The 23,173-nt window shown below is 37.5% G+C and overlaps 1 protein-coding gene across 1 annotated transcript in view; it reads right to left on the bottom strand.

The window, feature by feature from the left end:
* Map3k15 (mitogen-activated protein kinase kinase kinase 15) overlaps positions 1–23,173 on the bottom strand; it is a 131,420-nt gene that overhangs the window by 32,052 nt on the left and 76,195 nt on the right. The window contains exons 7-13 of the mRNA XM_006973268.4: positions 18,414–18,584; positions 15,828–15,940; positions 14,609–14,768; positions 9,605–9,755; positions 7,933–8,040; positions 3,520–3,569; positions 1,394–1,489 (exon numbers count right to left, since the gene is read on the bottom strand). Of these exons, the coding sequence (XP_006973330.3) occupies positions 1,394–1,489; positions 3,520–3,569; positions 7,933–8,040; positions 9,605–9,755; positions 14,609–14,768; positions 15,828–15,940; positions 18,414–18,584 (849 nt within the window). The remainder of the gene's footprint in view (positions 1–1,393; positions 1,490–3,519; positions 3,570–7,932; positions 8,041–9,604; positions 9,756–14,608; positions 14,769–15,827; positions 15,941–18,413; positions 18,585–23,173) is intronic.

Here is a 23,173-nt window from a genome sequence, read left to right as displayed (position 1 = left end):
ACAGCAAACAAAACCTAAATTAAAGCACCAGACAACATATAATGCCTGTGCTCTTTGAAAGTATTAAATCTTCAAAATGAGAGAAGGCTATAATGCAGAGTTGGAAACTAAATGAAGCACATGATTCTAGATTGGACTGCAAACCAAAGGTAAAATACCTTGGTTTTGCTATAAAAAGTATTAGGAGGAAAATAAACAAAATTTTGTACTAGATTATAATCCCATGGCCATCTTAATTCCTAATTGTGTAACTATAGTAAGTATGTAAGTGAAGAAGATTCCTTGTTTTTAGAAAATATACTGGAATATTTAGAGGCAGTGCAGCATTATTTCTATGGCTTACTCTTCATTATTTTAGAGAAAACAAACATATGCATATAGAAACAAGGTAACATGACTGTAGCAAAAGGGTAGCATTGAGGAATTCTAGGTAAAGCATATTTGGAAATTCTTACTACTTTATTGACATCTTCCTACAGCTTTCAACATTGTTTTAGTTGGGCAAAGGAGTTGAACACACATTTCTTTAAAGAGAATACAAAAGTGTCCAATCCACACATGAAAAGATGCCTAGAATCATTTATCATTATGGAAATGCAATCCAAATACACAATGCAATTCAAATGTACATCGATCATAATAGCTAGAACTAAAAGAACAAACAATGAAGGGACAGGGAGGTAAAGAAATTGGAACCTTCACATATTGCTAATGGGAATGTAAAGTGGGAAAAAAGTTACCTTAAAATTCAGTATTTTGATGCCAAAAATCTACAAGTTTGTGTTCTCACAAAACTTGCATATGGATGCACACAGAAGCAAAATTCACAATAACTCAAAAGATAGAAGCATCCCACATGACCAGCAACTGATAAGCAGACAAATAAAATGCACCATTAGATATACAAGGGAGTACTGCTACTCAGCCCCTCAAGGCATCAAAGTATTAATACTGGTATGCCATGGAAAACTCGATGCTGAGAGGCCAGGCATGAAAGGCCACACATTATGCCACAACATGAACACAAATGTCCAAAATTGACAAATTCATAGAAAGTAGGTTGGTATTGTATAGGGCTGAAGTTATAAAGGATGAAGATAGGAGAAACTGGTAAGTGAATATTAACTGCTACTGGGTTTCTTTAGGAATAATGAAAATATTATCAAATTACATTGTGATGGTTGCAAAAGCCTGGAACTTCATTAAAACCATTAGCTTATATACTTTGCATGATTACAATGTATCTTGATTCTATCTCAATGCTGTAAAAACAATTGTCTATGAATTAAAATTTCAAGAAAGATAGTACAGTTAATAAACATTTTATAATAAAGATCCTTCAAAATCATCTGTCATAAATTTGTTGCACATATGTAAATTAGCTATAACTCACCTATTACACTGTTCTTCAGTGGAAAAGTAGATTTGAAAGTCATCAGAATTATCATGGACATAAAGAAAACAGCACCGTTCATCAAATTTGGATAGGCTGTAAAATTTCAAAACATAAGAATACTTATACAAAGCTGGATGTGGTGGCACACACTTTTAATCCCAGCACTGGGAAGCAGAGACAGGTGGATCCTTGAATTTGAGGTCAGCCTGGTCTACAGAGCATGTTCCAGGACAGCCAGTGCTACACAGACAGACCATGTCTCAAAACAAACAAACAAACAAACAATAACAACAATAAAGAGAATGCCTATATACACACATTATGATGCTTTTTTAATTTGAAAAAAAATCTAAAAAAAATTACCTTAGATTTTCTTTCATTTTATAAGTTCCTGATTTTATTAATCATTACTTTAATTTTATTTTAAAATTATGCATAATTGTATGTGCCTGTCTGTGTAGGTTCTGCAGAGACCAGAAAAGGCTATGGGATCCTTCAGAGCTAGAGTTACAGAGCTGGTGATTGTGATCCATCCAACATGGGTCTAATTTATTTTATTTTCTAATCTATTTCCACCCAATGTCTGGACCTAACTTACAGGGCTTCAAACAAGCAATATTCAGTTTGCTTAAACGCATCCAGTAAATGAAAGTCATCACACTCTATCTACTTATAGATTTTGCTGTTAGAAAGTTCACTCATATGGGGTCAATGTGAAATGACCCTCATTCTGCCAGGTGGTACTAAAGAGAAATCAGGCTAGTTTACCATCTATACAATTAGCTCTTTAAACAAATGAAGCCACAAATCTGGCCCCTTGTTTGCCATTTCTTTTGATCCAGAACCTGTTTTTTTTTCTTCATTTTGAGACAAGGAATTGCTGTAAAGCTCAGGGTGGTGCTGAGCTTGCTATATAGCTTCAGCTGGATTTCCAACTCATGATTCTCCTGCTTTGGCCTCCCAATAAATCAAACATTTATTAAATTATTTTTAATGCTATAGATGACACAAAAAATGTATTAAAACAGCAACAGCTCAGGGTGATTTAAAACAAATTAAATCTAGCTTCTAAATGAGCCAGTTCTGAAAAACTTATCTATAAAAAAATAACTACCAAAGGATCCAAAGCATGCCTGTCATGTTATGCTAGTCCTGAAGTCTGAGTCACAGCCCTCTGTAAATCCCTGCTGAATTGGCAGCTAGAGGTATCTCCTTGAAGATATATAAAACAGAAGGCCATGACTACAACTTTTTGTACAACATTGTTTCATGTAAGACAGTCTTGAAAATGTCTTTTGCACTATTTTGTGGTTTCTAGGCAATATTATCCAAGTACACCATTATTTTATTTAATCACTGATATGTTCAGGACAGGATCATGCTGGGTGTGAAGGTAATTAGGGATTCATTTAGTGGTTTCTGAGTTGTTTTATATTTAGAATAAGGACAGAAAACTCTAGTCTAAGCTCCTGATTTGATTAAAACAGAAAAAACAGAGAAACCTACAGAGGCCAAGTGACTTTACAATGTCACATATCAAAGAGAGAACTCACATCTTACTTCACAGCAACTCCCACTTTTGGACATCCTGGCATGTTGAGGAGGGCAGCTGAGGTATGTTAGTCTGACTCGGGGTAAGCCATGAAAGCTTGCCATTCCTAATCCAAAAGCAAGTTGCATACTTCTTGGAATATATCATCTGTGTCCCTGTTAATAGTACCCTTGCCTCCAGAGCTCTGTCCAGGAGGCCCTACTCAAGTACTAGATGCAAGTAACTTCTAACTTCAGTCCTTAGGGGATGATGGTGGTGAGCACTTGAACATTTGGCTCTAAAAAGATATTCTTTGTTCAGCCAAGAGACAGAACTTCTCTTTAAAGTTTGATAGCCAATCATTTCTTCTACTGGATGAGAAAAGTTACCATATTACAAGTCAGGAGGGCCTTCTAGCATCACACTATGAACTTCATATAGCGCAACAATAAAGAAAATAGTCTGTTAGTTCTGTTAAAAGTAAAAATAAAGACATCACATCTTACAAATATGTGGAAACATCAAATACATTAAACACCAATAATATTTGTATTTAAATAGATAGCAGTTACATTTTCTCTTGTGCTCTTACCTTATTCCCTTAATAGAAGAGGGTGTAAAATTCCACTCATGGATTTGTTTCTGCAAGTATCAAAGACAAGTTAATAGCTTAATTTTTCTCAATAAAGTATCATTTTTGGTTTCATCCTATAGTCAATTATTTTGTTTGTTTGTTTTCAACAGTGATTAAGGGTTAGAGCCATATACTTTGCATAACTTGGATCACGTAACATATTCTGAGATATGAAAATTTGTGTCTTTGATCCAGTTTAAAATGAGTAAGCAATATAAATTTGAAATACATAGCTTGAGATAGATATACTATCCACACAAAAACACACATTGAGTAGTTTTTCATCTTCTGTCAACACAGTAAGCAAACTCTGAAATAGCCTCAAGACAGCCCATCTCAGTTGAATGGCTTATAAAAATATTTGTAGAAGTAAGACTGACAACACTCATTTGTCTACATTTTGCTTTCTCCCTGCACACAGAGCTAACCCAAATTTCAGTCTCTCTTGTAGTTAGATGAGGCCATATAACAGAGTCCTTACCAATGGGGTATGAGAAACCCATACAGACCTCTATGAAAGCTGAAAGAGGGGCACAAGCCTGTAATCCCAGCACTAAGGAGGCAAAAGATTGCCACAAATTCAAGACTGGCCTGGTCTACATTGTAAATTGCAGGCCACCCAAGGCTACAGGGTGAGAGCCTATATCCAAAAAGTAAATGAAAAATAATTTCCCCAATAACAAGCATATTTCCTTCTTATAAAAACAAACAGAGCATCCCCCAAACCCCTACTGCAATCTTCTATCTTCTTTTTATCCAGCTATTCCAAGATGGTATGAGGTCTTCTATTAACCTGGATATGGCATGAGGCATATACAAAATTTTATCATGTTAAAATATTAAAATTGGGGGCTGTTTTAACAGCATGGCAAGAAAACTAATGGGTTTCACTATATACCAAGATTCAACTTTCAAAACAACCATCGCTTCCCTCCACCACCATTTCTTGCTCTTAAAAGTTGCATAAAGTTAAGCCTTAGAAGGAACATCTAAAACACAGTTTCAGAAAAGCCAAAGACTGCACCACCAACATATAATAGTAGAAAATAATTTTAAATAGGAAAATTCACTTGGATTTCCTAAGGTTGTTGGAAATTGGTCTTTGAGATTAAATATACCACAGAAATAATCAAACTCCACAACTCAGCCTGAACTCCAAGGCAGTTGGTTGTTAGTATTTCCCAGCACACTACTGGCTCATACTTCCAATGAGTTTGAATTCTTTTTTTTTTTTTTTTTTTTTTTTTTGGTTTTTCGAGACAGGGTTTCTCTGCGTAGTTTTGCGCCTTTCCTGGAGCTCACTTGGTAGCCCAGGCTGGCCTCGAACTCACAGAGATCCGCCTGGCTCTGCCTCCCGAGTGCTGGGATTAAAGGCGTGCGCCACCACCGCCCAGCGAGTTTGAATTCTTTTTTTTTTTTTTTTTTTTTGGTTTTTTTTTTCGAGACAGGGTTTCTCTGTGTAGCTTTGCGCCTTTCCTGGGACTCACTTGGTAGTCCAGGCTGGCCTCGAACTCACAGAGATCCACCTGGCTCTGCCTCCCGAGTGCTGGGATTAAAGGCGTGCGCCACCACCGCCCGGCGCGAGTTTGAATTCTTAATAAACTAGGAATTTAATCTCATTTTGCAGTGACATTACATGAAGTTGTATGCATGCATATGAGTGTTCTCTTCCCATCATCCATACATATGCCACTAGGAAAAATACAACTGTGAAAAAAAGTGTCATCTCACTCTAGGCAACTCATTCTTGCTTTTCACAATCTGCAGATTTTCAAAATTGTAATGAATGCACATAAAATTTCTATCTCTCTGACATTTCCTCTGACAAGTGTAAGAACTTAACAAAACATTTTATTGTCAAGGAAAACTTTCTTTGTGAGACTAGTTCTTTTCCATTTCTTACTAAGAAAAATTTAAGATATTAACAATTAGTGAGATACATGCACCAAAGGAAATTTCACTTAAGAGCCAGCAACCATTCCAGGATTCAAATGAAGGCGGCCACATTGGTAGAATTCCATAACATCAAAGCCATTTTGCTTTAATAGCATTAGGTTTTTCTACAACCATCTGTCAAAATATGAGGTATTTCACATTTTTATCAATGAAATTGCGAGACTAGAGATCTGAACTTTGAAGTTCCTACCACACTGATAGGAGATTTAGTGAATGGAACAGGAACTTCTATCTTGAAGACATGGAAACAGCTCTCAGAAGTCTGCCTAAAGGGAAATGGGACAGGGTTCACTGATGTTCACTCCTTGATTTATGCTGACTTCTGAAGTGTGTTCACCTTTTAAATTCACCACATCATACATTTATGATTTGAACATGTTTTCATGTATATATAATACAGATAGACTTTCCCCAGTCTGTAATATTGGGGTTCAGAAATGTTTCAGATTCTGCAATATATCCATAGACTTTAATAGTTGAGCATCTCTGATCTAAATATCTGAATTCTGAAATGTTCCAAAATCTAAAGCTCTGTGACTAGCAGCAGTTGAAGAACTTCAGATTTTGGACTATTTCATATTAGGGGGTGCCACCTGTACTTCAAAGACAAGATTTTAGAAGAACAAAGAGGAGGTAAATTAAATAAAACATGTGTACTTTTCAAATGAGAAATATCTATATGTGTACAAGCACATACATACATAAATCATATACATACATACACACACATATATATAATTTCTCTCTTTTGCATTCACGTTATTTAATATACATAGTGCAGGAAAAATACAAGCACATCATGGCAGCTCATCCTCATTAATGATTGTTTTTTTAACTATATTTTCAACAAGAAGATTACTCCAGAGTTAAACATTAGACAAGATTACTGGCCTTCACTTGAGATTTGACTGTATTTGCTAAGGCATTTCTAATTTGAACTTGAGCCTCTGTTTACTTTACAATGCTGTGTTTTATTTGTGAAGATAATGTGTATTTTTACCTGACATCATAATCATTCTCATTTTTGCTAACAGGGAGAAAAATAATCTTCCTTTGCTCAGGTAATGGTAGACGTCTCCCCATACTCCATGGAAACACACACACAGCAAATAAACCTATCTAATGTACTTGTCACAGGTACTGTGCTTCATTAATGCAGAATTTATGAAAGAAAAAACCCAATGGAATACTTTACATAAACAGATGAAGATACTTCTATTACCACAAACCTGAAGTCCCAGCTCAGCATTCTGTAATCTTTATAATGGGCAATTATAATTGTTAGTATGAATATAAGTTTGATAGTAGTTATCAAAGTTATAAACATACTTAAGTCAAGGGCACCCATCTCTAAGATCACTGGCAAGGGTGAAAAATGGAAGAATCTTACTAGGTATCAATGAGAATGGTGAAATAAAGTAGGTTAATTTAGACCAAGAAACAGACCATACATTATGAAAACACAAGGAATATGGCATTTTAAAAATCAGGTAGTTGGGTGTGTTTTTGTGAAAAACTGCCCATGATGTATAGAAATCTTTAAAAACAAGTTTCAAAAGTAAAAAAAAAAAAAAAACATGTTAGGCCAATGTAAAAGCACTTGCTGCACAAACCTGATGACCCAAATTTGATCCTCAAATCTCAAAGTAGGAGAGAACCACATCTTGAAAGTTATTTTGACCATCAAATGCCAGTTATGACATATGCACATATGTGTACACACACAAATAAATACAAATTTTTGAATTTAAATATATATTGTATGTTCACATCATAATGTAAAATGTCTGTGTGTATAAAATAGGGAATATGTGTGTGTATATTATGCATATACAAGTGAATTTGGGGGAAGGATACAGGGATATTCACCAAATCACTAGAGATGGAGATGGAAATTGGGACAAGGTTTGAGAAATATGAAGGAACTTTATATATTCTGTATCTACTTCCTTAAAGTCTAATTTTTTTTTGTTTTAGGACAGGGTTTCTCTGTGTAACAGCCCTGGCTGTCCTACAACTAGCTCTGTAGACCAGGCTGGCCTTGAACTCACAGAGATCTGCCTGCTTCTGCTTCCTGAGTGCTGGGATTAAAGAAGTGCGCCACCACCACCTGGCCCTTATGATCTAACTTTTGAAAAAAGAAACCAAAATTGTATTTGTTTTATATTTATTATACATAAACACACACACACACACACACACACACATACACATACACACACGCTCTCCATGCCTACATACACAAAATAGATTTCTTTCATCTGTGATTATAGTTTCATACACAATCTCATAATTTACAAGTTAAGCATGGGTGCCTATTATTTCTAACACTACCACATATACTGTCCTATTTGAAGATCAATTTATTGATTCAATCATATGGAAGCAAGAGCTATTCATGATTTTTCCCCTTACCATTTCTGTGGGTGAGACATGCCATAAAGAAACAGTTCTTTCCTCAGCTTCATTGTTGATAGAGACATAAGAAGGCTGGTAGACTTTGGTTGGCTCTATTACCAGAACCTAAAATAAGAGCAGAGTTTTACAAAACACAGCAATCTACAAAAGGTGACTCTGCCAGTGAGGAAGTGGAAGAATTTGTACTCAACAAATACCAAGGAGCAACTATGCCAAGCATGGCTCTAGGAGCCAGGCCTATAGCATGGCACATAATCCTCATGCATCTCTGGCTGCATGAGGGCTCTGTTTCAATGAGGGCACCCAGAACAGCGAACCACAAGGCTATCCAATCCAGTGGCACACAACACTTCAAAAAGAGTATGTCGGAAGCGGGGAAGTTATGCCTCATCCTACAGGGAGGACAAGAAAGGCCTGCTTGAGAACGTGACAGAAGAAGGAATTAAGTTACTGTTTTTGAGAGAAATAAGGAAGTAGACAGACAGGGCAGCCGGCAAGTACCAAGTATGTACATATGCAGGTAAATGAAAAGTGAGTGCTGTTTCCAAGTAACACTAGTTAATTGGCTAAGAATATGTGAGGGCAACAAGGAAGAAAGGGAAGGGAAAGAAAGAGCATGTAGAAGTAGGTGGAGGGAGAGGATGAGAAAGCCAATCTCCCAAACAGAGCAACAACACATTTAGTAAGATAAACTTAAGCACAGCTTACACAGGTGTGTGCTTTCTTACTGATTCGTACCTATCCAATTTGAAACATTTAAAATTAAAACAACATTTTAAAATGTATTACCCAGAAACAAAATAATTACAATCACTTTCAATAACTGCATTTTTTGAGTAATGAAATTCTTTTTAAAATCACCCATATTCACAAAGTATCATGGCATAAATATGAAATACAATTATTAAATTTCAATTTCCAGAATACTTAGATATCTTACTTATAAAAATTTATGAGATGCCCATAAAACTGAAACAAAACTAAATTAAAAGCCAAAAGCAATTCTGCTTTTTCAACAAGGTTTTAAATATTAATTAGTAGCACTGGAGGCAAACCAAAGTTTTGGAAAAGACAGTTTGAAATTCCTTGTACAACATGTTTTAGAACAAGATCTCTTCATTTTTGTCTTCATGTTTTAGAACAAGATCTCTTCATTTTTGTCTTACTATTTTTGAATCAAATAATTACTCTGTGTGTGTGTGTGTGTGTGTGTGTGTGTGTGTGTGTGTGTGTGTGTGTGTGTGTAAGGGTGCTGTTCTAATTATTGGGGGACATGTAGCAGACCCCCTAGTCCTTACACCTTATTGTCAGTAGCATCACCCCTTACATTTGGTTCTAACAACCAAAAATGTCTCCAAATTCTGCCAAATGTCCTTGAGTGAAACAAAATTACATTCAGTTGAGAGCCACTATTTGAGACACATGGGCAACTTTTTCCCAGAGACTAACTTATCATTTGCTGATTCCACAGAGGACTATTATCCAAATATTATAACTTGCAGTTTTCTTCCTTTTTAGAGTTTTTAACAATTACATAGCATGAATCCCCAGTCTCTTTGGTCTATCTTAAAAGATTGGGACTAGTGGTATTGCTCAGTGGTAGAATATTTGTCTAGCATGTGCCAGTTCTTAGGTTTGATCCCAGCAAACCCCATTTAGCATATCTTACTGGAAATCTGAGTCCATTAGTAACTTCATTTGTTGCTTCAAAAATTATATCTAGCCAGAAGTTAAGCCGTTCCTGCCTGGGTGAATGTTCTGTAATGGGTTTCTTGAAGCGCTGAATTAACAGCAAGTTCTGAACTAATGACCGCAGGTACCTGGGGGAAAAAAAATCACAAACCTCATAAATTAGATTCCTAAAGAAACTGAAATCAATTCTAATCCCTTTCAAAGAAGTTCCCAAAACAAAGCCTTATGTACTTCAATTTGCATTTGTCATGAGCTCTTCATAAAGTCACTGAGCAACCACATAACTAATCATAAGAAATAAAAACAATAGGCAAACTCAGTCCAACAAAATTCTAAAAGATAGCTTTTTCTAACACCTCAATTTTAGTACATACTGTCCAACATTTTTTGGCCTATTGGCTAAGACCAAGCATCAGTATGACATCTAATTGTAGTGGAAAGCACAGGATAACTGTTTTAGAAAACAAAAACAATTAGTTTAACAGAAAAAGCAATTAAGAATTCCAATGTCAAACCCCCTTTTTTAAAAATCTAGGTAACCTATCTGTTTTAAGGTATTTTAGAAATAGTATACCAAAACCTTGATTAAGTATGCTTTACTGGCAAATCCATAGCATAGTGTCACAATCAAAATCATAGTATAGTATCACAATCAAATTCTGCCATTGATACGGTCAAACTGGAGCTCATGCCTATCACTATGAGCCACCACCTCATGTTGCTGTCCTTTAGTAACAATTACTTCCTTCCTGTCCCCATCCTCTCCCTCAATTCCAGCAACTGCTTATCTAAAACTTGTCTTTTACTTAAACAAAATAATCTGGCCAGGTAGACTTTCATGTCAGGAAGCCTTGATTCTGCCTATACTTTGCTGTCTTCAAGCAAACTGAATATTTGGAAATGTAGTTGTCAGGCAATGGTGGTTACAAGCTCTCTGGTACTAAATAGGGATGGTTAATATGAAAGCATCATTGTATTATTTGGTTCTTTGAGGATAAAGTATGGAATAATCTAGAAAAGTAGACCAGTTAAGACTCTGGCTGACCTGTTTGGGTACTTACCAGGCCTTAGCCATCCAAAAGTGACACATTCCACATATAGGTCTGGCCCTTGTCTAGATACTAGCACTGCTCTAAGCTCTGGAATATACTGTCTGCTAAGGATGTGTTTTCCAGGCACCTTTGGCCATGCTAGACAGTTTGCATGAACAATATGACTCATGGTGGAAGCCTTTGTCCATGCACCATATCAGTTTGACCTCTGGAGAAGCTGAAGACTGATATTAAGAGCAGCCACATGAACACTTTGTGCTGACATAATTCACCTTAATTTAAAAAAGCTGCTCATCAAGGCTTACTGAGCTTTCCTGGCTGGCAACACTTCAGACCTGCTGTCATACACTAGTGATGGGAGAATTATGCACCATGCATACTATTCCATTGAAAAATGGAAATTGGAAGTGTGTACATAATCTCCTCTAGACACATGATCCAAGAATTTTGCCATCACTGATTTAATTTGTATTATTTTGCTGTAACAAGCCATTAACAATGAGTATAATAACAATTGTGAGTTCTCTAAGTCCTTCAAGTAAATCCTAATCATCAAACTGGTATAGTCAGAAGTTTTCCTGTGTCCCGAGACTGGCTTTTGGGTACTGGGCACTCTTGACAGTAGGCACAACATTATCAGTCAACTCAGATAATGATGTAAAGGCACTAGATCCAACCCTGGGGTTTCCTTTCTCTGGAGTCTACTTTATCTGGTCCAATCACAGCAATGTACTTTAAGATTAGGATGTTGTACACAGAAGCCATTCTAAGAGTGTTAGATGCCCAATGGGGATGCACTCTTTCAGTCTAAGAGAACTTCCAAAATGTTGATATGGTCTGAAACCAAATGTTAGTTTGTTCAAAATGGGGATAATAGAGTCAAAATGGGTATGATTAAATAAATTCCTACCCCCAGAATCCAACTGGTCTACTAAACTGAAAAGTAAGAACTAGCATGTAAACATGGGCCATTTGAAGTAATTAAATAAAACATGCAAATGTAAGGTGAGCCCTAGTCAGAGAATCCAAAATCTGAAACGTTCCAAAACCCCCAAATTTTGAGTGTTGTAGCTGTACTTCTGTGTTTATTACAGCATGATTCACAGTAGCAGAATCATGCAATCAGCCTAGGTGTCCATCAACAGGGAAAAATGATATAAACATTTGAGTGTTATTTAGCTATGAAGAATGAAATTATAACATTTGACGGAAAATGGATGGAACTAAAGACCATCAGGTTAAACAAAATAATTCAGGCCATTGAAGAAAAATATATGGAAATGTAGTTTTAATTAAAAAAAATACTTGAAAGTTGAAGGGGTACTGTTTTGGAAAAGAAAGGAGACCAGAGAAAAGGAGGGGAGATGGGAGAAGGTAAAAGGGGTGAGTACAATCAATAATTACAAGATCATTCATACAGAAGAATTTAACAATGAAACACATCATTTTGCATAGTCAACATACACAATTTTAACATTTGGGTTTTGAAACAGTTCAGATTTGAGTTAGGGATGCTCAACTAATAAAGAAAAATAAGGAAATATTTTTTTTAAAAAAAAGAAAAACCCAAACTCCCAAATCTCAAATGCTTAGAGTTCTAAGTATTTCAGATAAGGAATATTCAACCTGAAATAGAGCTGTATTTTAGAAAACTCAGATAACATGGATAAGAGAAAACATAAAATTAAAACCTTTATCAAGTCATCTCTCTAAGGTAAGTCCTATTAATATCTAAGATAACATCCCTCTTTATCATTTACTCATTATGCAAGTATCTACTGAGCATTTATTATGAGACTATAGCTATCAATAAGGTAACCATAATTCTAATGGAGCTTCAGATATCTATGTGGAAGTCTGATATTGTCCATGTTTTTTTCTATGAGTAGCATACCAAGCACACATTTTTTAATTAAAATGAGAGTCTATAGAAAAGTGGTTCTCAAAGTGTGGTCCCCAGATTATCAGTAGTAGCAGCTTATAATTTGAAAATGCAAATTCTCAGGCTCTACTGTAGATCTACTTAATGAGACACTAGAGTCTGGGCATCACAATTTAAGCTTTCATCAATACCAATGATTCCAATGAACATTAAAGTTTGGGAACTATTAATGCAGGAAACTACAACCTGAACCTGGCCTTTCTCACTCTCTGATAAACCCTGAACATACCCCCTGTCTTTTTAGTAGTCTTCTCTTCACAGTTAAAGGGTTGACTCAGGGGTGGTGTTGTGTCACCATTTTATTAACCAGTCTTTATTAGTCTTTTAGTTCCAGTTTTCATTGGAGGCAAACATCATTCCCCCTCCCCCCAGATGGCTTTAAATACTCATCAGGGTGCCACAGGAAGGAGCTGGGGTGAGAGTTTGTTCCATGTATGCTGAGAGACAAAAAAGGGGGATGACCTGTGTGACAAGGCCACTGTGGTATCCCATCCCTACCACAGAACAAGGGAGTAGAATAAGAGATCCTTTCTGGAGGGTCTCAGGGCCATGTAGGAGTCAGTCCTTCCTCGGAGGTAAGATCATCTGGGAGGAAACTTATGAGCAGCTCCCACAATGGCAGTGGCAGGCAATATCTTCCTCAGTGGTGTTGCTGGTAACTGAGATAACCTAGGGCCAGAGGTCCTTTTAAAGGATTGGGGTTCTATAGAAATGGGGGTACGTTGTGGAATAGCCAGGCAGTATAGCAACTGAGGAGGATGCCAACACCCTTGATGAAGGCCAACAAAATACCCTACATCACCACAGAGCCCACCATGGCTAGCGGACTACTAAGTGCCGCCAGCTCAAGAATATCATTTTCTTGATGTTCTTTTTCAGTTTTACTATATGCTTTATCACAAACACATACACATACTAATATCAAACAGCATTTTGCTCTTGAAGACACAAACTAAAAGAAGTCAAGGAGACTGACAGTCTAGTGCTGTGGGATAATGCCCTTGTACACTGGTTTAATAAAATGCTGATTGGCCAGTAGCCAGGCAGGAAGTATAAGCAAGGTGAGAAGATGAGGAGAATTCTGGGAAGTGTTAGGATTCTGCCACTACTCCAGCTGCATGACCACACATGCGCAGTTCAGCAGCTAAGTAAGTCTTACGTCTTACATCATCAGTGTGCATTGGTGAATATGTGCACACGGCATGGTCATGCAATCAGTGCATGCATGGCATAGCTCTGTAAGCCCACCTGTGCATGTTCACGGGAATCCTTAAAAAGCCAGGCACAGACTCCTCCTCCTCTTCCCTCTCTGCTTTCTCTCCCCCCCCCTCTCCTCTCTGCATGTGCTTCTTCCCCAGGCCTGGTCCTTCCCCCCACCCAAATAAAGCTCTAATACTGGGTTTTGTCATGGCTCTTGCCTCATGATCTTTCCACACAGTAACCAGCACCGCTTATCATTTTTAAAAACAACAGGAAGGGCTGAGTCAGGAGTCATCAGCCAGACAGAGGAAGCAAGATAAGGCAGAACTGAGAAAAGGTACCAAGCCATGTGGCTAAACATAGATAAGAATTATGGGTTAATTTAAGTGTAAGAGCTAGTCAGTAACAAGCCTGAGCTAATGGCCAAGCAGTTATAATTAATATAAGCCTCTGTGTGTTTACTTGGGGGACATGAGTGGGAGAGATCTGTCCCGACTGTCGGCTGGCTGAGACACAGGAAAACTTCCAGCTACAAGTATAGTCTCAGGGACAGAGCATGCAAGGATAAATTCTAGGTGAACATGTACTGTCTCTTCCACCCTGCACATAAAAGCAATGAGCCCTCAAAGCTGTTATGTTTGTCTTAGCTTCTTTAATAAAGAAGCATTAAAGAAGGCAAAACAGCATTTGTTGCTCTGCTGTATCTAACATTTTCTCCTTGAATGAGACATTTCAGAACAGGTTCAGATATGGAGACATGAGATTACTAGGCACAGATGGGACTTACCAGACTGGGGGTTTCAGTTTGAACAACCTCTCTGCTGCCTGGACAGCCTTCCCAATATCACTTGCCAACATGCTGACGGTGAAGAACTGACCTACATCCCAGTAATTGTTCATTTTCTCCAGGCTCCCTTTTCTTCCCAATAAACTGTTCAGCCGGACACCTTAAGAATTTGAATTTTGATATCATGAAAAAAATCTTTCTAGTTCTGCCATATTATACAAGACTTTAGGAAAATGACAAGTAGGCATTTTATTTGGCTGCTGTCTCAGGTATGCTCCTGGAAAAGCAACTCTAGCTATTTGAACCAACCAACACACACACACACACACACACACACACACACACACACACACACACACACGCGCGCGCGCGTCTTGCTATGTAGGCCTGGCTCTCTGGAAGTCACTATGTAGAATAGGTGAGCCTTAAGGAAATCCACCTGCCTGTGCCTCCTGAGTCCTGTCACTATACCCAGCAAGTTGAACATAATTTTTGTGTGTGTGTGTTTTTATTTTTTAAATTATACTCATGATATTCATTAATTACACTCATGATATCAATCACATTTGTGGTATTCATAGATTACATTCGCAGTATGTATATATGTTATACACATATATATATATTTAATTTTAAATGCCGAATGTCATTTATTGAAGGAGGGAGGAGGTCTTAAATACAGGCCTACAGCACAATGGAAGAACCCTGGAGGGCAGAAGTTCGATACTGATGTTTTACAATCTTGCATCTAAGCTGTTAATGCCCATTATTCAGGATACACAGACAAGGAACTTCCCTTTAGCATTCAGGAGGGTGGAACCTGGCAGGGAATTAGCATAGGGAGGATATCAAGGTCAAGGTCCGCAAGCAAGGCAACAGTTACCCAAAATGGGGGCCAGGAACCTACAGGTCCCCCTTTTATTAAAAAATGAGTTTCTGACTTGGGTTGCATGGGACATCAGCAGGTCACCTTACCCATCCTGAAGACGCCTGCCTAGGCTACACAGGTGCTCTGCCTTAGGTTGGTGAGCGCCCCCCAGGAATTACCTGTCTCTGAATACTCATTATCATACAGGCTCAATTCTGTGTGAGCTGCAGAGTTAACTGCTGCCAAAGATCTCAAAGTGGCACTGGGCTTGCAATCTGTGTTGAACATAATTTTTTAATGCTCAACTTATATAACTAAATCCTAAACATCTGCAATAATAAACAGCTTTACCTATTTTCCTTAGTTCCATCGAAGTTTCAAACTGTTGTCCAGCAACTATCAGCAAAACTGCAAGGTTAATTCCCGAATAAAGAGATGACTGGAGTTCAAACCCTTTGCGATACCTACAATTATAGAACCACCAAATTCTTATTACATCATCTTACTGATTTGGAATGAAATGGGCAGATAATAATACAAACACCTTTTCATGAAGATATTTATTGCTCTAATGTATTATAGTCCCCCCTTAACCCTGATGAACAGGTACACACATCAATGTTTTGAAAATGCAATAGCAACATGGTAACTTACACTAAGAAGTTTTTAGTTTTCCTCCTAACACAGTTTGACTATAAAAGCCTATATTGACTACATAAATAAGTAAATCATATGAAAACATACAAAAGAAATTTAAAATCCATTATAATCCTCCAAATGACCATAATTTGATATTTAAGTCTCATTTTAAGTTAAATTCTCAGTGTTCTCTGGGTATTATTATTTTATAGAAATGGCATAGATCATGGGTTATTTCTCTACATGCCATTTGCTTGCTTGCTTACATTATCATAACACTGAATCATTTCTTCATGTATGAGGATACTGCCTGAATCTCAGATCCTAAATGCCTATCAATGCAAATGTGCAGAGGAGGCAAGAGGTAGGGAATTACCATATTAGGATAGGGAATGAGATTAAAAACTAGGTGTGTCATTTTATAGGAAAAAGTTTACAGTTTCATTTTAACTCTCCTCTTTATTCTTTACTAGACATAAAATGTTTATGACTACTATGATAAGGAAAAATGATTTATTCAATGGAGTAGTAACACAAACACAGTCAACTACCAAGACTTTGCCAAACAGGAGTGATTTCCTTTTCATTTATATGACAAGAGAATTTAGTGACACAGTAGTTTTTAAAGTGAGAAGCTCTCATTTAGTCAGTTACAATGTAGTTTCATGAGCTTTGGAGGATAATACAAGTTCTACCACACAGACCAGAAGACGCCAAGAAAATCATTGCTGCTCCAGTCAACAGAAGTCTAACCTTTCTCTCACTCTTCAATACTCTAAGACTTGAAATTTTTTTCGTATTGGATATTCCCATTTTTTCTGTCATAATGAAAAGTTATACCAAAGAAAAGCATAGTGGAGGTTCATGCCTCTATTCTCAACACTTGCAAGGCTGAGGCAAGAGATTTGCAATTAATTCAGTATCAATGTCACCTTAAAGTAGAATAGGTGGGCAAAGAGAGGGTGATGTGGAATCACAGTCTAAGAGGGAAGTTGAGCTAGAGATCTCTAAGGGTCCTAAGGTATGGGGGAGCCTGGGAATCCCAGGAAATTTTGTGTGCATAGAAATAAGATGGCAGAGATGTAACATATTTCTCTACGCTTTTGCTTTTGGTAGATCACATGACTTCTTTTAACAAAATGTGGTAGAAGTGAGTTCAAGTGAGTTCCTGAACATTAGCCCCAATAGGCCTTGTAGCTCCCACCTTCACTTTCAACATCAGCTGCCAAATATGCATGAAGCCATCTTAGGTTTTCTAGTCCTGCCTAACCCTCAAGCTGATAGCAACTTTAGGAGTGAGGCTGAGGAGAGGAAATGCCTCCAAATCCCACAGAATCACAAGCCTCCAAAAAAAAGTACCTACCAACTAACGTTCAGGGATTTTATAGAGCAAGGACACTCCCTAAAATATATTCATTGCCTAGAAGTGAGAATACTCCTGTTAGAAATGAATGTCAGTCTTGGATGAAAACTCTCTCATGATGTCCTGTCCCGTTTAAGAGTAAAATAATCATCTCATGTTTCATTTCATTGCTCTTCTTTTGCCTGTTTCTCACCATCACTAAGTGTATCCAGCATGCTTCTGCCCCAGCACCTTTGCCCTTGCTCTCCTCTTACATGGAACACTTTCTTCACAGTTATCCGCGAAGCTGCACTACCTTCATCTCTGTACTGGCCTTCACTATTCTATTTCAAAACACAAACTAGGGGCTGGAACTATAGCTCAGTAACAGAGCACTTGTGTAGTATGCACAAGATCCTGGGGTTGATCCCTAGCACCCCCCAAAATAAATGAAAATTTTAGACCACTCTCTCAACCCTCCCTCCCTGCTTAACTCCCCACCTAAGTCTTCACTATCAGCTAATAGCCTATAGATTTTATTTGCTTGCTGACTTCCCTTACTAGCAAGGCAAGGTCCCCAAAAATAAGGATTCATGTCTGCTGTGTCTGCATCTCCCATGCAGAAAAGTGTCTACTACAAAGTAAGCCTTGGATAAACATCTGTTGAATAAAGACAGGCAGACCACTGGGAAGATGATGCCCAATGGTGGTGGACACAATTCTGGAAAGGGCAATTGGCAGGAGTATGTGAAGCCTCATTCTTTTTCTCATGAATGAGTAAATGAATGGGATAAGCATAAATAGCAGGAACCTCTGTTTATCTGGTCTTTCTCTCAGAACCACATACACTGCAATCATTTTCACTGTCAGTTGACAGGCATTTATGTACTAGGGAAAAGACTTGGCTACTCAGCCTACATGATTCCGCTCTATGCAGCACTGTGTGTGCTATTTACCACTCAATGGCACTGTCTCTGCTTGCATCCTCTTCACAGCCTGAGTCCAGGAAGATGTCCTTATAGATCCTCCCACACAGGCAAAACATGTCAGGAGCTGGGTGATCACAGCTTTGCAGAACTTGGAGCATGACCTGAAGAGCCTTCTCACGGTCACCTGTGCTGTTTCTCCTGAAAAATATGTTATGAGATCATAAATATCTAATTTAAGATGTTTATGTATATATGCATTTGTTCTATTCAAAGGAAAAATACTCTTCCCTTTTCAAATGTAGCAACTATTTAAGAACTGTGCCAGAAAATCTCATTAAAAAGTATAGCCAATTCCTTCCTTGATTTTATTCTTACTATATCAGAAGAAGAAAATAGAGGAGAAAACAGTATTAAAAAGAGACAAGAGTCATGTCAACCAAATGCAATATATAAACTATGTCTAGATTCCTAATCAGATAAATCCACTGTAAAAAATGTAAGTAAGGGACTGGAGAGATGCTCAGTGGTTAAGGGCACTTACTGCTCTTGCAGAGGATCCAGATTGTGTTCTCAGCACCTACATCAGTTAGCTCACAACTGTCTATCACCCCAGTTCAGGGAATGTAACTCCCTCTTCTGGCCGGTGCATGTACCATGGTGCACACACATACAAGCAGGCAAAACACTCATAAACATAAAATAAAAACAAATCTTTTAGCCGGGCGTTGGTGGCGCACGCCTTTAATCCCAGCACTCGGGAGGCAGAGCCAGGCGGATCTCTGTGAGTTCGAGGCCAGCCTGGGCTACCAAGTGAGTTCCAGGAAAGGCGCAAAGCTACACAGAGAAACCCTGTCTCGAAAAACCAAAAAAAAAAAAAAAAAAAAAAAAAAAAAAAAAAAAAAAAAAAAAAAAAAACAAATCTTTTAAAAAAGAAAATCTGTGAAAATTTGAACACTGATATTAAGGAATTGTTATTAATTGTTATAATATTTATAGATTCCATATCTATAGTTATTTCATAAAAGCACCCTTAACATTGAAACATCTATGGGTGAAGTGGAATGTTTTGATTCTTACTAAAATCTGGTCCTTGAGTAGAAGAAAGTGAGGGTTAAGATAAAATAAAATTGCTTTTGCAAAGATAACTATTCAAGTGAATAAAAGGTACATGGAGATTAATTATAATGATGGTTAGTTTTACATATCAACTTGACTTTGCTAATGGATGCCCAGAGACTTGGTAAAATTATCATTTCTGGGTGTGTGGGTGAGACTGGCATTTGAGTCAATAGACTAAAGACTCACCTTCACCAGTGCTAGCTAGCACCACTAACACATTGAAGCCCAAGTAGACCAAAAAGGCCAATCTCAATCTATCTTCCTCCTTCCCTCCCTTTGAGCTGTGAAATTATCTTCTCCAGCCCTTAGACATTGAAGTTCCTGGTTCTAGGTTTTTAGACTTCAGGGATCACATACAGTGGCACTCCTAATTCTCAGGCCTTTGGACTCATTGAATTCTACCAATGGCTTTCCTGGGTTTCTGGCTTGCAGGCAGCCAATGATGGGGCTTCTCAGGCCCCATAACCACATGAGATAATTTTAATAATAAATATTTTTGCATTTCTTTTTTTATTTTTTATTTTTTAATCCTAGCATTCAGGAGACAGCAGCAGGCAGATCTCTGAGTTTGAGGCCAGCCTGGTCTACAGAACAGAGTTCCAGGACAGCCAGGGCTACACAGTGAAACCCTGTCTTGAAAAAAAACTTTTTCATCCTTTTCTTTTTTTAAGTCAGAGTCTCACTGTTAGCCCTTTCTGGCCTCCAACCCATGGCAATCCACTTGTTTCAGCTTCCTATGGGTTAGGATTACCGGTGTGAGTCCCATGCCTGATTATACTCTTAACAAGAAGTCAAACTTGGCATGATGGTGCACAGCTGTAATCCTTGTAGGGCTGCTAGGCAGGGAGAAAGGGAACAAAAGGGCTATTTGCAGCCACGTGCTTCTCAGGCACCATATTGAACATAATACATATCTATGTCAGCTTCCTCCGCATAATCCACGACCCACAATATCCTTTCTAAAAGAGGGAGAAAACATTACTTTCTTTTTTCCTCTTATCTCTCTCCTCCAATGAAATTACAGAGTTCTCCAACTTGCCTGTCTTGTTTTTTGTTTTGTTTTTTCAAACTTCAATAAATTGCCCTAGAGTTTTCTTCTGAATTTAAGTTCTTTTATCTACCAAACCAATACTTCTAAAAATTAGAGACCCTGTGTTCCTCAGTACCAGCACTTTAGAAAGGGGGTAGAAGATCTCATACCAATCTGGGCTACATAAAAAAAATCTTGTCACAAAGTGGGGAAAAAAGGCTAAATAGTATCAGCTGCCTTAGTGTGTTTTCTGTTTCTGTGATAAATGTCATAATATCACATAATTTCTTTGGTAAATGTCAAAAGCAGTTTGGTGAGGAAAGATTTATCTGGTTTACACTTCCTTGTAGCTTGAGTTCTAATTGGTCTTAAAAATGAAACCCTGGAGTTATATATCAGGGTGAAAGCCGAAAGATCAGAGAAGCAGAGCAGCCAGCCACTAGATTTCTTAACTCTAGGAATCCTCAGACTGAAAAGGGCCGAGCTCTTCTCTCTATCCTGTCTTATCACTTCCTCTCTCCGCCCAGCCGTGTCACTTCCTGCTTCTTCGTCCCAAGTATTGGGATTAAAGGTGTATATTTTTGCATTTCTATTCCCTCCATCTTTTTTTAGACATGATATCACTTTGTGCGCCTGGCTATTCCCAGAACCCACTGTGTAGACCAGGCTGGTCACTCAAACTCACAATAATTCTGCCTTTGCCTCTCTAGTTCTTACATAAACATGTGCCACTATGCCAGGCTCTTCTTAGGTTTCTGTATTTCCTATTGGTTTATGTCTATGAAGATCCTTACCTACAATCACAATAGTCTCCAATTTTGAATATTTTTGAAATTTTACATATAAAATTAAAAGATAGGCAAGCATCCTGACTTTAACAATTCCACTTCTAGAATTTATAATATACAATTTTCCCAACAAGTTTTGAAAAATACTTTTGTTATGGCATTGCTTATAATAGTGAACAATTGGAGATAGCTGCAAATATCTGTTAACAGAATGGACAGATAAATGTATAACAACCAAGCTATGTAATACTATGCAGCCCTTAGAAAGGAACAAATACATAATAATGTAGAACAATAGCCATAATGTTGTACAGAAAAATGCTAGTTAAAAGCATGATCTTGTTCTTTGAAATAAACACTACTAACACATATGCATATAGACAGAAGCCTGGAAGGATACACTTTAAACTCTTTAGAAAATTTCTGGGAGGATTTGTATAAAATGGTTGTTTTATGCTTTGTTAATAACTAGTCTAGTGAATCTTTTAAATATTTTGTTGGGACATGCCACTCAGCCCAAGCTGGACTGAAACTTAGTATGTAGCCCAGGCTGGCCTCAACCTCATGGCAATCCTCCTGCCTCAGCCTCCCAAATTCTGAGAATACATGAGCCAGCTACTACACCCAGCTTTATAAAGAAATTATTCTTCTTAATTTTTTGGCACTTTTATAGCAGGTTTTTGTTTTCTTTCCTCTAAAGACACACCTCAAAAACTTACTTCATCATCTAAGAAGACAGAATAGTACCTAAATAGCCTTTCTTAACTGGGGATCCACAATAAAATTAAACTCTAGAGAACATTATTGTATCATTTGTATGACTATTTTCTAAATTCTCCCAAAGATGGTTCATGACTAGCCCCATTGCACACTCAGGAAAGAAATTTATTCATGTCATTCAGTGGATACCATAGGGCATTAGGGTTTAATTCTCTTCTTGGAACATAACCCAGATTGAGAAGGGCTAATCTGGACACTTGGCATCCTTCTGTTTTTCCACTCTCTCTTTTCCATCTTCTACTTTGGTCTTGTCTTAATGCATTTGCGTTCCCGCTCTCTTTGTCATACAGTATCTAATTTAACCAGCCTGAAAACCAGATTGCTTTTTACATAGCCTACCACGATATTTTTTAATTATTAGAGCTAACAGATACCAAACCAACTCAAATTTACTAAAGCATTTAGATAACTCCTAAAGTCTATGGTAAGAATAAAAAAAATTAAAACGTTAATGAGGTACAAAATTTCTACACCTGTTACTAGCCAACTTTTGAGGGATGAAATATTTAGGATTTTGCAAAGAATGTACTTAACTCACCTAAATGCTTAATTGTTGCTGAGAATTCAGGTTGGGACACTTTTTTTTTCTGGACTAGTTATACTAAAATTTCCTTTTGAGATTTTTTTTCAATTATTATTAATTTGAACTTACCCTTGTTAAAACAAAATGCCTTTGAATATACCCAAAACAAAAATCAAGCACCTGAAAAATGAAAAGCCAAGAGATTTTCAGCTTAAAAGTCACTTCAGGACAGGTGCTAAACAGCTAATCCCTTTACTGGTTACCAACCAGCTTTGGGATCTGCTTATCATTTCCAGATCCCAAGTATCCAGAAACAAGCTCTACACATAAAAACTCCTGTGTTTAATCAGTCAGCAATATCATTTCTGACACTAAGGACATCTCACAATGATGAGAAAGTAAAGATGATAGTGGGTCTTAACCTTATTAGACACACCTAGGGGTCTTTAAAAGCCCAGGGATCCAGTGTGTACCCCAGATCAATTAAATGTGACTCTCTGGAGATGAGAGAGTTCAACATCCATGCCTTTTATCCTGCACATTCTGA

The sequence above is a fragment of the Peromyscus maniculatus genome, chromosome X, assembly GCF_049852395.1.
Source record: "Peromyscus maniculatus bairdii isolate BWxNUB_F1_BW_parent chromosome X, HU_Pman_BW_mat_3.1, whole genome shotgun sequence".
NCBI lineage: Eukaryota > Metazoa > Chordata > Mammalia > Rodentia > Cricetidae > Peromyscus > Peromyscus maniculatus.
Note: the sequence above shows the minus strand (reverse complement) of the source record. Positions and strands in the feature narration are given on the sequence as shown.